Here is a 17,073-nt window from a genome sequence, read left to right as displayed (position 1 = left end):
GAAGTCAGCAGGCGATTGTTATATCAAGGAGTCACCTTTATATGGACTTGATCTTGTTTAGATGGGACCAATAACACCGTCTTAATGACACGAAGGGGAGAGTCAGAGCAGTTCCACTAGAATCTCTTCAGGAATGAGACTCGCTGAGACTCCATGTACTCATGTATGGAATGACTATAGGGATAGAAGAGGAGGGTTGAAGAGGGGGGTTGAAGGGGGTCAGGGGTGTTGTTTTACCCCCCCCCCCCGTACCCGTGGGGGGTGCTGACTCATTAAATGATGTCACAGCAGTGGATTGGGTGTCGCTGGCTGCCATGTTGTCTGATCTGGTTTAAGATGGTGGTGACACGAGTACACCGACATGTTCAGACACACTGACACACACACTGACACACACACACACACAGACGCTGACACACACACTGACACACACACCGACATGTTCAGACACACTGACACACACACTGACACACACACTGACACACACACCGACATGTTCAGACACACTGACACACACACCGACATGTTCAGACACACTGACACACACACTGACACACACACTGACACACACACTGACGCTGACACACACACTGACACACACACACACACACTGACACACACACACACACACACACTGACACACACACTGACACACACACTGACACACACACACACACTGACGCTGACACACACATTGACACACACACTGACACACACACTGACACACACACACTGACGCACACACACACACACTGACGCACACACTGACACACACACACTGACGCACACGCACACACTGACACACACACTGATGCACACGCACACACTGACGCACACACTGACACACACACTGACACACACACTGACACACACACACACTCACACTGACACACACACTGACACACACACTGACACACACACTGACACACACACTGACACACACACACACACACACACACACACTGACACACACACTGACACACACACCGACATGTTCAGACACACTGACACACACACTGACACACACACACACTGACACACACACACACACACTGACACTGACACACACACTGACACACACACTGACACACACACACTGACACACACACTGACACACACACTGACACACACACTGACGCTGACACACACACTGACACACACACACATTGACGCTGACACACACACTGACACACACACTGACACACACACTGACACACACACACACACTGACGCTGACACACACACTGACACACACACTGACACACACACAATGACACACACACACTGACGCACACACACACACTGACGCTGACACACACACTGACACACACACTGACGCACACGCACACACTGACGCACACACTGATGCACACGCACACACTGACGCACACACTGACACACACACTGACGCACACACTGACACACACACACACTCACACTGACACACACACTGACACACACACTGACACACACACTGACACACACACTGACACACACACACTCACACTGACACACACACACTGACACACACACACACTGACACACACACACACACACACTGACACACACACTGACGCACACACACTGACGCACACACACTGACGCTGACACACACACATTCACACAGACGCACACACAGACGCACACACTGACGCACACACACTGACACTGACACACACACTGACTGACACACACACTGACACACACACTGACACACACACACACACTGACGCTGACACACACACTGACACACACACTGACACACACACACACACTTACGCACACACTGACACACACACACACACACACACACACACACACACACACACACACACACACACACACACTGACACACACACACACACACACTGACACACACACTGACACACACACACACACACACACACACTGACACACACACTGGCACACACACACAGACACACACTGACACACACACTGACACACACACACTGACACACACACACTGACGCTGACACACACACTGACACACACACTGACGCACACACTGACGCACACACTGACGCACACACTGACGCACACACACACTCACACTGACACACACACACACTCACACTGACACACACACTGACACACACTGACACACACATTGACACACACTGACACACACACTGACACACACACACACACACACTGACACGCACACACTGACACACACACACTGACGCACACACTGACACGCACACACTGACGCACACACTGACACACACACTGACGCACACACTGACACTACGCACACACTGACACACACACTGACGTACACACTGACGCACACACACGCACACACTGACACACACACACACACACACACACACTGACACACACACACACTGACACACACACACACACTGACACACACACACTGACACACACACACTGACACACACACTGACACACACACTGACGCACACACACACACACACTGACGCACTGACACACACACTGACACACACACTGTCACACACACTGTCACACACACTGACACACACGCACACACTGACGCACACACACACACTGACACACACACTGACGCACACACACTGACACACACACTGACACACACACACACTCACACTGACACACACACACTGACACACACACACTGACACACACACACACTGACACACACACTGACACACACACTGACGCACACACACTGACGCACACACACTGACGCTGACACACACACACATTCACACAGACGCACACACAGACGCACACACTGACTGCACACACACTGACACTGACACACACACTGACGCTGACACACACACTGACACACACACTGACACACACACTGACACACACACACACTGAAGCTGACACACACACTGACACACACACTGACACAGACACACACACTTACACACACTGACGCACACACACACACACACACACACTGACACACACACACACACACACACACACACACACACTGACACACACACACACACACACACACTCACACTGACACACACACACACAAACACACTGACACACACACTGGCACACACACACAGACGCACACACTGACGCACACACACTGACGCACACACACTGACGCACACACACTGACGCTGACACACACACTGACACACACACACGCACACACTGACACACACACTGACGCACACACTGACGCACACACACTGACACACACACTGACACACACACTGACACACACACACACATTCACACTGACACACACACACACACTCACACTGACACACACACTGACACACACTGACACACACATTGACACACACTGACACACACACTGACACACACACTGACACACACACACACACACACACACTGACACGCACACACTGCACACACGCACACACTGACACACACACACTGACACACACACTGACACGCACACACTGACGCACACACTGACACACACACACTGACGCACACACTGACACACTAACGCACACACTGACACACACACTGACGCACACACACACACACTGACACACACTGTCACACACACGTACACACTGACGCACACACTGACGCACACACTGACACACACACTGACACACACACACACACACTGACACACACACACACACACACACACTGACACACACACACACACACTGACACACACACACACACACACTGACACACACACACTGACACACACACTGACACACACACTGACACACACACACACACACACACACTGACACACACACACACACACTGACACACACACTGTTACACACACTGTCACACACACTGACGCACACGCACACACTGACGCACACACTGACACACACACTGACGCACACACACTGACGCACACACTGACGCACACACACACACACTGACACACACACTGACACACACACTGACGCACACACTGACGCTCACACTGACACACACACACACACACACACACACACACACACACACACACACACACCACACACACACACAGACACACACACACACACACACACTGACGCACACACACTGACGCACACACACTGACACACACACTGTTCAAGACAGACCTTGTCTTACTTGGTCATGTATCACATACTGTAGTTGGTTGATCAGCGTTCTATTCTCGTTCTCAACACGTTTTCTCTCTCTGTTTCAGATTGGCGGCGAACGAACCGTCGTTTATGTCGGGTCAGCTGAAGATATTAGACCAGCGACACAAACAGAAACTCAATCTCAAAGCACTAGATGCTGTGCTCTTCGGCCCTCCCTCACGTAAGTATACTATACATACGTGTGGGTTTGGTGCCACTGCGGGGGTGTCTGGGTAAAAACAGAACCATGTTTACTCATCATATGTCTTCTTCCATCAAGGAAATGATCAACAATATGACTCTGTCCCCACCCCCCCCATCTCTACATTCACCAGAACCTTTTTACCAAACCATCAATCCAAAGATACCATGTATACTATTGTACAGCTTTCCTGTAAGGTCAATACGTCCTTAATGCTTTTTAACGTATGGGTGGTCCCGGGAATCGAACCCGCTATCATGGCATTGCAAGGGTCATGCTCTACCAACTGAGCCGTGCGTGGGCCGCCAATAAACACCGTTCCATTCCACCCCTCTCTCCCCCAGGTCCGCAACACAACTGGTTGAAGGACTTTGTGTTGATGGTATCTATAGTGATCGGGGTGGGGGGCTGCTGGTTCGCTTATATCCAGAACAAGTCTTCCCGGGTCCACATGGGTCAGATGATGAAGGACTTGGAGAGCCTGCAGAGTGCTGAGCAGAGCCTCATGGACCTACAGGGACGGTACGTAACCTAGTAGTTTTCATTAAGGTTTTATAAAGGGTGTGTATACTGTATATAGATGTTACAGGTATTGTTCTGACCTCACTAGAACACCTGGCCACCTTGTTAAATGATGTCGATCTCTTTGTGTAACATCTTAGGCATTGGACTGGGCCCAGGGTTCTGGTGGTGAAGTTGGTTGTTTTTGTATGGTGAAGATGACTTTGTCAGGTTTTCATGGCTCTCCCCAGGTTGGAGAAGGCCCAGGAGGAGAACCGCACAGTGGCGGTGGAGAAGCAGAACCTGGAGCAGAAGATGAGAGACGAGATCAGCGGGGCCAAGAAGGAGTCGTACCGCCTCCGCGAACTCCGCCAGGGGGCCGAGTGTGAGCTCAGCCGCCTCAAATACGCAGAGGAGGAGCTGGTGCAGGTAGGAACCATTGAGAGTGTGTCGCATGTCCTTAAGGTTGCAAAACTACCAGTCATTTACCAAAGTTACCAGAATGTTTACTAATTTTGGTAACTAACAGGTCATTTTTGGAAACCGGTAATTTAATATTGTAGTTTTTATTAGGATCCTCATTAGCTAACGCCATAATTAACAAGACATGACAAACAACCACATTCAAGACTTCACAAACATTCAAAAGTAGACAATACAGATCAGTAAAATACCTGACAGGAAACACATTTCAACTTCTTAGGGATCAAATCCCGTTAGCGGGATCGATTTGACAACATCCGGTGAAAATGCAGAGCGTGAAATAGAAATATTTAACTTTCATACATTCACAAGTGCAATACACCAAATGAAAGCTTAACTTCTTGTTAATCCAGCCACTGTTTCAAAAAGGCTTTATGGCAAAAGCAAACCATGCTATTATCTGAGGACAGCACCCCATCAAACAAACACATGACAATCATATTTCAACCCGCCAGGCGCGACACAAAACTCAGAAATAACGATATAACTCATGCCTTACCTTTAAAGAGCTTCTTCTGTTGGCACTACAATATGTCCCATAAACATCACAACTGGATTGACCATATAACCAGACAGTACTCTAAGTGTGATAGAACCAGGGATTGACCATATAACCAGACAGTACTCTAAGTGTGATAGGACCAGGGATTGACCATCTAACCAGACAGTACTCTAAGTGTGATAGGACCAGGGATTGACCATCTAACCAGACAGTACTCTAAGTGTGATAGGACCAGGGATTGACCATATAACCAGACAGTACTCTAAGTGTGATAGGACCAGGGATTGACCATATAACCGGACAGTACTCTAAGTGTGATAGGACCAGGGATTGACCATCTAACCAGACAGTACTCTAAGTGTGATAGGACCAGGGATTGACCATCTAACCAGACAGTACTCTAAGTGTGATAGGACCAGGGATTGACCATATAACCAGACAGTACTCTAAGTGTGATAGGACCAGGGATTGACCATATAACCAGACAGTACTCTAAGTGTGATAGGACCAGGGATTGACCATATAACCAGACAGTACTCTAAGTGTGATATGACCAGGGATTGACCATCTAACCAGACAGTACTCTAAGTGTGATAGGACCAGGGATTGACCATATAACCAGACAGTACTCTAAGTGTGATATGACCAGGGATTGACCATATAACCAGACAGTACTCTAAGTGTGATAGGACCAGGGATTGACCATATAACCAGACAGTACTCTAAGTGTGATAGGACCAGGGATTGACCATATAACCAGACAGTACTCTAAGTGTGATAGGACCAGGGATTGACCATATAACCAGACAGTACTATAAGTGTGATATGACCAGGGATTGACCATATAACCAGACAGTACTCTAAGTGTGATAGGACCAGGGATTGACCATATAACCAGACAGTACTCTAAGTGTGATAGGACCAGGGATTGACCATATAACCAGACAGTACTCTAAGTGTGATATGACCAGGGATTGACCATATAACCAGACAGTACTCTAAGTGTGATAGGACCAGGGATTGACCATATAACCAGACAGTACTCTAAGTGTGATAGGACCAGGGATTGACCATATAACCAGACAGTACTCTAAGTGTGATATGACCAGGGATTGACCATATAACCAGACAGTACTCTAAGTGTGATAGGACCAGGGATTGACCATATAACCAGACAGTACTCTAAGTGTGATAGGACCAGGGATTGACCATATAACCAGACAGTACTCTAAGTGTGATAGGACCAGGGATTGACCATATAACCAGACAGTACTCTAAGTGTGATAGGACCAGGGATTGACCATATAACCGGACAGTACTCTAAGTGTGATAGGACCAGGGATTGACCATATAACCAGACAGTACTCTAAGTGTGATAGGACCAGGGATTGACCATATAACCGGACAGTACTCTAAGTGTGATATCCCTTACCCATCTTAATAACAATCTGATCTATGTTCCCTTACCCATCTTAATAACAATCTGATCTATGTTCCCTTACCCATCTTAATAACAATCTGATCTATGTTCCCTTACCCATCTTAATAACTACCTGATCTATGTTCCCTTACCCATCTTAATAACAATCTGATCTATGTGTTCCCTTACCCATCTTAATAACAATCTGATCTATGTTCCCTTACCCATCTTAATAACAATCTGATCTATGTTCCCTTACCCATCTTAATAACAATCTGATCTGTGTTCCCTTACCCATCTTAATAACAATCTGATCTGTGTTCCCTTACCCATCTTAATAACAATCTGATCTATGTGTTCCCTTACCCATCTTAATAACAATCTGATCTATGTTCCCTTACCCATCTTAATAACAATCTGATCTGTGTTCCCTTACCCATCTTAATAACAACCTGATCTATGTGTTCCCTTACCCATCTTAATAACAATCTGATCTATGTTCCCTTACCCATCTTAATAACAATCTGATCTGTGTTCCCTTACCCATCTTAATAACAATCTGATCTATGTGTTCCCTTACCCATCTTAATAACAATCTGATCTGTGTTCCCTTACCCATCTTAATAACAATCTGATCTGTGTTCCCTTACCCATCTTAATAACAATCTGATCAATGTGTTCCCTTACCCATCTTAATAACAATCTGATCAATGTGTTCCCTTACCCATCTTAATAACAATCTGATCTATGTGTTCCCTTACCCATCTTAATAACAATCTGATCTATGTGTTCCCTTACCCATCTTAATAACAATCTGATCTGTGTTCCCTTACCCATCTTAATAACAATCTGATCTATGTGTTCCCTTACCCATCTTAATAACAATCTGATCTATGTGTTCCCTTACCCATCTTAATAACAATCTGATCAATGTGTTCCCTTACCCATCTTAATAACAATCTGATCTATGTGTTCCCTTACCCATCTTAATAACAACCTGATCAATGTGTTCCCTTACCCATCTTAATAACAATCTGATCTGTGTTCCCTTACCCATCTTAATAACTACCTGATCAATGTGTTCCCTTACCCATCTTAATAACAATCTGATCTATGTGTTCCCTTACCCATCTTAATAACTACCTGATCAATGTGTTCCCTTACCCATCTTAATAACAATCTGATCTGTGTTCCCTTACCCATCTTAATAACAATCTGATCTATGTGTTCCCTTACCCATCTTAATAACAATCTGATCTATGTGTTCCCTTACCCATCTTAATAACAATCTGATCTGTGTGTTCTGACCATGATAAAGCTGCGTCCAACCCTCAATAGTTTTTTTTCTTCTCATATTCCTTTATATCTTAATCGCTTCCACAAACGAGTCCTGATTGAACCCACTGTCGGGCCAGCCTTTTGGTATTTTAGTTTTCCTAGTGAATGCAACCAGGTTATGATCACTGCAACCTAGTGTCACTGATACAGCTTTAGAACAATGTTCAGCCATGGTGGTAAAGATGTGATACATACGAGTAGATGATGTGATACCGGACCTATCAGTGAACGTTCTGGTTGGTGATGTCATAACTTAGGTCAGGTTACATTAATTGGAAACAGAAATGACTTTCTATTTGGACAGTTTGTATTCAAAAAATCACTATTCATATCTCACAAAAAAAAAAAAAAAATTCCCTATTTTCATCAGATAACTTATCCAACATTTCGCAAATTACATCAAGATATTTCACATCAGCACTAGGTGACCTATAGCAGCAACCAACTAGTATAGGTTTCAAATGTGGGAAAATGCACCTGTACCCATAGTGCCTCTAATCCATTCAACATTAAGTCCTGACGTTGTTTTGCTGGAATATGACTCTGGATGTAAACTGCAACTCCACCTCCATATCTATTTCTGTCCCTCCTGAACATATTGTCTCCATGTATAGAGATCTCAGCATCCTCAATAGAAGAGTCCATGTGAGTCTCTCATATTGCCAATACATGGATATTGTTTGACTGCACTAGACAGCATATTTCATGAATTTTGTTCCTTAAACTGAATATATTCAAGTGAGCAATTAACATACCTTTCTTTGGTAGATTTACAGTATTTACATGTCCAAACCAGTTGTTGGAATCTGAGAGAGAGATACTCAGTGTGTGTATGTGGGTAATGTATATTTGAATAACCGATTTTTCTTATTTTTTCATATAAAATATTCATTTTGGTAAAAATCTGTGTCAATATTGTCCACAAGTTTTAGTGGATAGACCGTTTGGTGAAAGAGAAAATAGCCTAATTTAATGAAAAAAGCATCTCATCAACATTTAGAAAGCTTTTAGAAAAGCCTTTTTATCAGACACAACAATATGGAGAGGATTTCTGGTCAGTTACGCGATGACATCACGTTCCCTGAGTACCTTCAAAATTATTTGGCAAAAAATAATTTATTTGAAGAATCGTATTTTTCATCATAATTTGTCGCAAAAAAAGAAAGTTCGACAAAAATAATAATCCATCCCTGCCGAACAGCATTTAATTTAAAAATGTATTGTTCTTTAGAGCATTTCTTCTATCTGTCGTTTCCATTACACACGTCACAGTGTTTTTCTTTTGAGATATTGCTTTTGTCAATGAAAACCTGCCTAATTACATAATTAGCGATTAACTCTGCTACTCTTCCAACTATAGACTACTTCTGCCCCCAGTTTAGCCCCAAAACATTGACAACAAAAACATATAGACATTAGTCAAATAAGTGTAAAGAATATAAAGTATACATCATGCTGAAACACTCATATTAAACACCAAGGCTATTCACTAAGTTGATGTTTATATTTAAGATCATGTTTTAGAGCTTTGCCAATCTATTTTTCATATTTAAAACAGCTTGTTTTACTATTTGATCTTTTACATGTTATGAAAGTGACCTAAAAATCCTAAAAACATTCTCTCACCGGGTAAAATTCCCTCCCTTTGAAACGCTCAAACAGAATACTGTCCACCTGTGTCACGTGAAATACTGTCCCCCTGTGTTGCGTCAAATCCTGTCTCTCTGTGTCACGTGAAATACTGTCCCCTTGTGTTGCGTCAAATCCTGTCTCTCTGTGTCACGTGAAATACTGTCCCCCTGTGTTGCGTCAAATCCTGTTTCTCTGTGTCACGTGAAATACTGTCCCCCTGTGTTGCGTCAAATCCTGTTTCTCTGTGTCACGTGAAATACTGTCCCCCTGTGTTGCGTCAAATCCTGTCTCTCTGTGTCACGTGAAATACTGTCCCCCTGTGTTGCGTCAAATCCTGTTTCTCTGTGTCACGTGAAATACTGTCCCCCTGTGTTGCGTCAAATCCTGTCTCTCTGTGTCACGTGAAATACTGTCCCCCTGTGTTGCGTCAAATCCTGTCTCTCTGTGTCACGTGAAATACTGTCCCCCTGTGTTGCGTCAAATCCTGTCTCTCTGTGTCACGTGAAATACTGTCCCCCTGTGTTGCGTCAAATCCTGTCTCTCTGTGTCACGTGAAATACTGTCCCCTGTGTTGAGTCAAATCCCGTCTCTCTGTGTCACGTGAAATACTTCCCCCTAGTGGCGCATACAGTACAATGCAATCCCAATTACCATATGAATGCAGTGTGGAATTCAGAGCATATGCTTACCACACAGAATACTATTCCTCTGTGTATACTGGTATTCCACAGTAAAGCATTTGACATTGTTCCCCTGCACATTGCATAGTACCATCCCCTTACGTACAGTAACAGTACTGCCCCCACTTTTATGCCCCCTGATACCGTTTTAATTCATACGCGTGCGACGCCTAAATGTGTCTCCCCCTCCTGTCTCCAGGTTCGTATGGCCCTGAAGCGAGCAGAGAAGGAGATGCAGACGGAGTGGTCGGTGCCCGACGCCCTACAGATGTGGCTACAACTCACCCATGAGGTGGAGGTCCAATACTACAACATCAAGAAACACAGTGCGGAGCTACAGCTCACGGTCGCTAAGGAAGAGGTAACTTCCTGGAGAACAAATGACATCGCTAAGACATCACTTCCTCTGAGAGAGTTTTTCTAAGAAAGGAGCAGACTTTAGGGGGATTTTGGTTCAAACCTCACTGGGTTCTGAATTTGTAAACTAGTTGAGTGTTCAATTCTGAGGTGCAATTTGGAACAAGCGTTGCCCTTGTATAATTGAAAACTTACTCGCACAAGCACGCACACAGATACACGGACAGGCAAACGCACACACACACACACACACACACACACACACACACACACACACACACACACACAGAAACAAAATTAGTTTTTTTTTTCCTAATGAGTTTTTTTAATGACACAGCTAAATTACTTTTTAATTGCATTGTTTGTTTTTGCCTTTGTTTTTGCCTTTGCAGCGAGACTGACTCATCAGGCAATTTCAGAAGTCAATTAAATGTGGCGCTGTGATAGCACAAACCAGGAGACACAGCAATATGTTGCTCTCATTAAAGTAGATGTGTCCCAATTTGAGGACTTATTGATAAAACTAGTCTCTGTAGTAAATTGTATTGTATATCAGTCTGGACACCAGTCTGTTTCTGCTCTAGCCAACAGATTGTGGTCTTGGCAAGAGACGTACAGTACCTTCAGAAAGAATTCATACCCCATTACTTATTTCACATTATGTTGTGTTACTGCCTGAATTTAAAAAATGGATTACATTGACTTTGTATCTCACCCATCTAAACACACAATACCCCATGACAAAGTAAAAACATGTTTTTAGAAATGTTTGCAAACATACAGAAATACAGTATCTCATTTACATAAGTATTCACACTTCTGAGTCAATACATGTTAGAATCACCTTTGGCAGCGATGACAGCTGTGAGTCTTTCTGGGTAATTCTTGAAGAGCTTTGCGCACATGTGTAAAAAATTATTCAAGCTCTGTTGAGTTGGTTGTTGATCATTGCTAGCCAGTCATTTTCAAGTCAAGCCGATTTAAGACAAAACCGTAACTGGGCCACACATGAACATTCAATGTTGTCTTGGTATGGAACTCCAGTGTATAGTTGGCCTGGTGTTTCAGGTTATCATCCTGCTTGAAGGTAAATTTGTCTCTGTCTGAAAGCAGACTGATCCAGGTTTTCCTCTAGGACTGTGCTTCGCTCCATTCTGTTTATTTTTATCCTAGAAAAACTCCCTACACCTTGCCGATGACAAGCATACACATAACTTGATGCAGCTACCACCATGCTTGAAAATATGAATAATGGTACTCAGTGATGTGTTGTGTTGGATTTGCCCCAATACATAGCACTTTGTATTCAGGATATAAAGTTAATTTCTTTGCCACATTTTTAGCAGTTTTGATTCAATATTTTGGACTATTTGTTTTCTGTACAGGCTTCCATCTTTTCACTCTGTCATTTAGGTTAGAATTCTGGAGTAACTACAATGTTGTTGATCCATCCTCGGTGTTCTACTATCACAGCCATTAAACTCTAACTGTTTTAAAGTCACCATTGGCCTCATGGTGAAATCCCTGAGCGGTTTCCTTCCTCTCCGGCAACTGAGTTAAGAAGGACGCCTGTACCTTGTAGTGACTGGGTGTATTAATACACCATCCAGTGTTGTTAATACCTTCACCATGCTCAAAGGGATATTCAATGTCTGCTTTTTTAAATGTTTTACTCATCTACCAATAGGTGTCCTTCTTTGCGAGGCTTTGGAAAACCTCCTTAGTCTTTGTGGTTAAATCTGTTTGAAGTTCACTGCTCGTCTGAGGGACCTTACAGATACTGTAATTGTATATGTGGGGAACAGAGATGAGGTAATCATTCAAAAAAACATGTTAAACACTTTTATTGCACACAGAGTGAGTCCATGCAACTTATTTGACTTGTTAAGAACATTTTTACACCTGAACTTATTTAGGTTTGCCATAACGAAGGGGTTGAATACTTATTGACTCAAGACATTTCAGTTTTTTTTATTTTTTTTTAATGAATTTGTAAAAAGGTCTAAAAACATCATTCCACTTTGGCATTATGGGGCTTTCCCTATGTTGGCCATTTGACAAATATCTCAGTTGAATCCATTTTAAATTCAGGCTGTAACGTGACAAAATGTGTAAAAAGTCAAGGGGTGTGAAGACTTTCTGAAGGCGCTGTAGGAATGTATTCATGAACAGCTGCTACAATTTTTGACAAGATAAGGCACAAACATGCATTGTAGCAGAGAATGGAAATATTGAATGATAGTGGGGATCAGCCATATTTTTTATCTTTATTTAACTAGACAAGTCAGTTAAGAACAAATTCTTATTTTCAATGATGGTCTAGGAACAGTGGGTTAACTGCCTGTTCAGGGGCAGAACGACAGATTTGTACCTTGTCAGCTCGGGGATTTGAACTTGCAACCTTTCGGTTACTAGTCCAACGCTCTAACCACTAGGCTACCCTGCCGCCCCATATAGTGTTGTTAGGTTCTCATTCAGAGTGAAAACTCAACCGACATGAAAGCTTCACCAAGTTTATTCTTCCCAGAGAATCAATACAGCTGCATTAGACACATTTTCACACAAGCACTGATATTTAACCCTTCCTCCTAGGCTGAGTCTCCTCCTACCCATCTGTACAAACATTGATATTTAACCCTTCCTCCTAGGCTGAGTCTCCTCCTACCCATCTGTACAAACATTGATATTTAACCCTTCCTCCTAGGCTGAGTCTCCTCCTACCCATCTGTACAAGCCCTGATATTTAACCCTTCCTCCTAGGCTGAGTCTCCTCCTACCCATCTGTACAAGCCCTGATATTTAACTCTTTCTCCTAGGCTGAGTCTCCTCCTACACATCTGTACAAACAGTGTATCTTTACTGCTAGGCTGAGTCTCCTCCTACACATCTGTACAAACAGTGTATCTTTACTGCTAGGCTGAGTCTCCTCCTACACATCTGTACAAACAGTGTATCTTTACTGCTAGGCTGAGTCTCCTCCTACACATCTGTACAAACATTGTATCTTTACTGCTAGGCTGAGTCTCCTCCTACCCATCTGTACAAACAGTGTATCTTTACTGCTAGGCTGAGTCTCCTCCTACACATCTGTACAAACAGTGTATCTTTACTGCTAGGCTGAGTCTCCTCCTACACATCTGTACAAACAGTGTATCTTTACTGCTAGGCTGAGTCTCCTCCTACACATCTGTACAAACAGTGTATCTTTACTGCTAGGCTGAGTCTCCTCCTACACATCTGTACAAACAGTGTATCTTTACTGCTAGGCTGAGTCTCCTCCTACCCATCTGTACAAACAGTGTATCTTTACTGCTAGGCAGGACATAAAGTGATACGGGCCATAAACTTTAATTTCTCCCTTAACCTGACCTGATCTTGATTCCCCTTCATCACTAATCCATGTCTTTCTCCCCTTTATCAATGCCTGCCATATGTGATCACTTCCCTGCACTCAATATTTCAATAGGATACCTGAAGTGATGTAAAGGTTATACAGTGCCTTGCGAAAGTATTCGGCCCCCTTGAACTTTGTGACCTTTTGCCACATTTCAGGCTTCAAACATAAAGATATAAAACTGTATTTTTTTGTGAAGAATCAACAACAAGTGGGACACAATCATGAAGTGGAACAACATTTATTGGATATTTCAAACTTTTTTAACAAATCAAATCAAAAACTGAAAAATTGGGCATGCAAAATTATTCAGCCCCTTTACTTTCAGTGCAGCAAACTCTCTCCAGAAGTTCAGGGAGGATCTCTGAATGATCCAATGTTGACCTAAATGACTAATGATGATAAATACAATCCACCTGTGTGTAATCAAGTCTCCGTATAAATGCACTGTGATAGTCTCAGAGGTCCGTTAAAAGCGCAGAGAGCATCATGAAGAACAAGGAACACACCAGGCAGGTCCGAGATTCTGTTGTGAAGAAGTTTAAAGCCGGATTTGGATACAAAAAGATTTCCCAAGCTTTAAACATCCCAAGGAGCACTGTGCAAGCGATAATATTGAAATATTAAGGAGTATCAGACCACTGCAAATCTACCAAGACCTGGCCGTCCCTCTAAACTTTCAGCTCATACAAGGAGAAGACTGATTAGAGATGCAGCCAAGAGGCCCTTGATCACTCTGGATGAACTGCAGAGATCTACAGCTGAGGTGGGAGACTCTGTCCATAGGACAACAATCAGTCAAGACAAATCTGGCCTTTATGGAAGAGTGGCAAGAAGAAAGCCATTTCTTAAAGATAAGCCACCTGGGAGACACACCAAACATGTGGAAGAAGGTGCTCTGGTCAGATGAAACCAAAATTGAACTTTTTGGCAACAATGCAAAACGTTATGTTTGGCGTAAAAGCAACACAGCTCATCACCCTGAACACACCATCCCCACTGTCAAACATGGTGGTGGCAGCATCATGGTTTGGGCCTGCTTTTCTTCAGCAGGGACAGGGAATATGGTTAAAATTGATGGGAAGATGGATGGAGCCAAATACAGGACCATTCTGGAAGAAAACCTGATGGAGTCTGCAAAAGACCTGAGACTGGGACGGAGATTTGTCTTCCAACAAGACAATGATCCAAAACATAAAGCAAAATCTACAATGGAATGTTTCAAAAATAAACATATCCAGGTGTTAGAATGGCCAAGTCAAAGTCCAGACCTGAATCCAATCGAGAATCTGTGGAAAGAACTGAAAACTGCTGTTCACAAATGCTCTCCATCCAACCTCACTGAGCTCGAGCTGTTTTCAAGGAGGAATGGGAAAAAATGTCAGTCTCTCGATGTGCAAAACTGATAGAGACATACCCCAAGCGACTTACAGCTGTAATCGCAGCAAAAGGTGGCGCTACAAAGTATTAACTTAAGGGGGCTGATGATTTTGCACGCCCAATTTTTCAGTTTTTGATTTGTTAAAAAAGTTTGAAATATCCAATAAATGTCGTTCCACTTCATGATTGTGTCCCACTTGTTGTTGATTCTTCACAAAAAAATACAGTTTTATATCTTTATGTTTGAAGCCTGAAATGTGGCAAAAGGTCGCAAAGTTCAAGGGGGCCGAATACTTTCGCACGGCACTGTACATGACCCTCTCTCCCTCAGTGACATGAATAAGTATGTTTCATCTTCTCAAAACCCAACGGTGTCTTATGTCTTTGTGTCAGGCAGAGAAAATCAAGAGGAAGAGGAGTAGTGTGTTTGGGACCCTTCACGTCGCTCACAGCTCGTCACTGGACGAGGTGGACCACAAGATCCTGGAGGCCAAGTAAGAGAAGACGCGTGCTCACCATTCATTTACTCTGCTGTCACGGTGCGGTGCATTGTCACCCTGATCTGTATGTCTTTGTCCATTGAGCTGAATTGATGTGAGACGGCTGATGTGGAAAAGCTTGGGGATTTATGCCAGGTCTATTGCTTACTGACTGAGGCTAGCAGGTTCCCCACATAGGTCAAACTCTACCTATCGGGTATAAATACCTATTAGAGTAACTTGTTGTCCATGCATTAGCGGTATCTGCTTCAAATATAAACACAGAAGCCCAAGTGTCTGGATAAAGACCAGTACTGCCAGAAGAGAATGGGCCTCCCCTCTGAGCTGGGTTCCTCTCTAGGTTTCTTCCTTCTAGGGAGATTCGCCACCGCGTCCCTGCTTCTACTTGCTCTTTGAGGTCTAGGCCGGTTTGCTGTGAAAGCACATAGTGATAAGTACTGGTATAAAAATGGCTTTCTAAATACATTTGATTGTTTCCAGGAAGTCCCTGTCGGAGGTGACGGCCTGCCTGAGGGAGCGCCTCCACCGCTGGCAGCAGATGGAGAAGCTGTGCGGCTTCCCCCTGGTGCACAACGCTGGGCTGCCCAGCCTGA

The 17,073-nt window shown here is 43.8% G+C and overlaps 1 protein-coding gene across 2 annotated transcripts in view; it reads left to right on the top strand.

The window, feature by feature from the left end:
• LOC118372772 (stromal interaction molecule 2-like) overlaps nucleotides 1-17,073 on the top strand; it is a 101,882-nt gene that overhangs the window by 78,288 nt on the left and 6,521 nt on the right. For both annotated transcript variants that reach the window (XM_052459312.1, XM_052459313.1), the window contains exons 5-10: nucleotides 4,157-4,272; nucleotides 4,638-4,815; nucleotides 5,046-5,223; nucleotides 11,049-11,210; nucleotides 16,374-16,474; nucleotides 16,961-17,073. The exon at nucleotides 16,961-17,073 is cut by the window's right edge and continues 126 nt beyond it. In XM_052459312.1, coding sequence (XP_052315272.1) covers nucleotides 4,157-4,272; nucleotides 4,638-4,815; nucleotides 5,046-5,223; nucleotides 11,049-11,210; nucleotides 16,374-16,474; nucleotides 16,961-17,073 — 848 coding nt within the window. The remainder of the gene's footprint in view (nucleotides 1-4,156; nucleotides 4,273-4,637; nucleotides 4,816-5,045; nucleotides 5,224-11,048; nucleotides 11,211-16,373; nucleotides 16,475-16,960) is intronic.

This window comes from Oncorhynchus keta, chromosome 13, assembly GCF_023373465.1.
Source record: "Oncorhynchus keta strain PuntledgeMale-10-30-2019 chromosome 13, Oket_V2, whole genome shotgun sequence".
NCBI lineage: Eukaryota > Metazoa > Chordata > Actinopteri > Salmoniformes > Salmonidae > Oncorhynchus > Oncorhynchus keta.
Note: the sequence above shows the minus strand (reverse complement) of the source record. Positions and strands in the feature narration are given on the sequence as shown.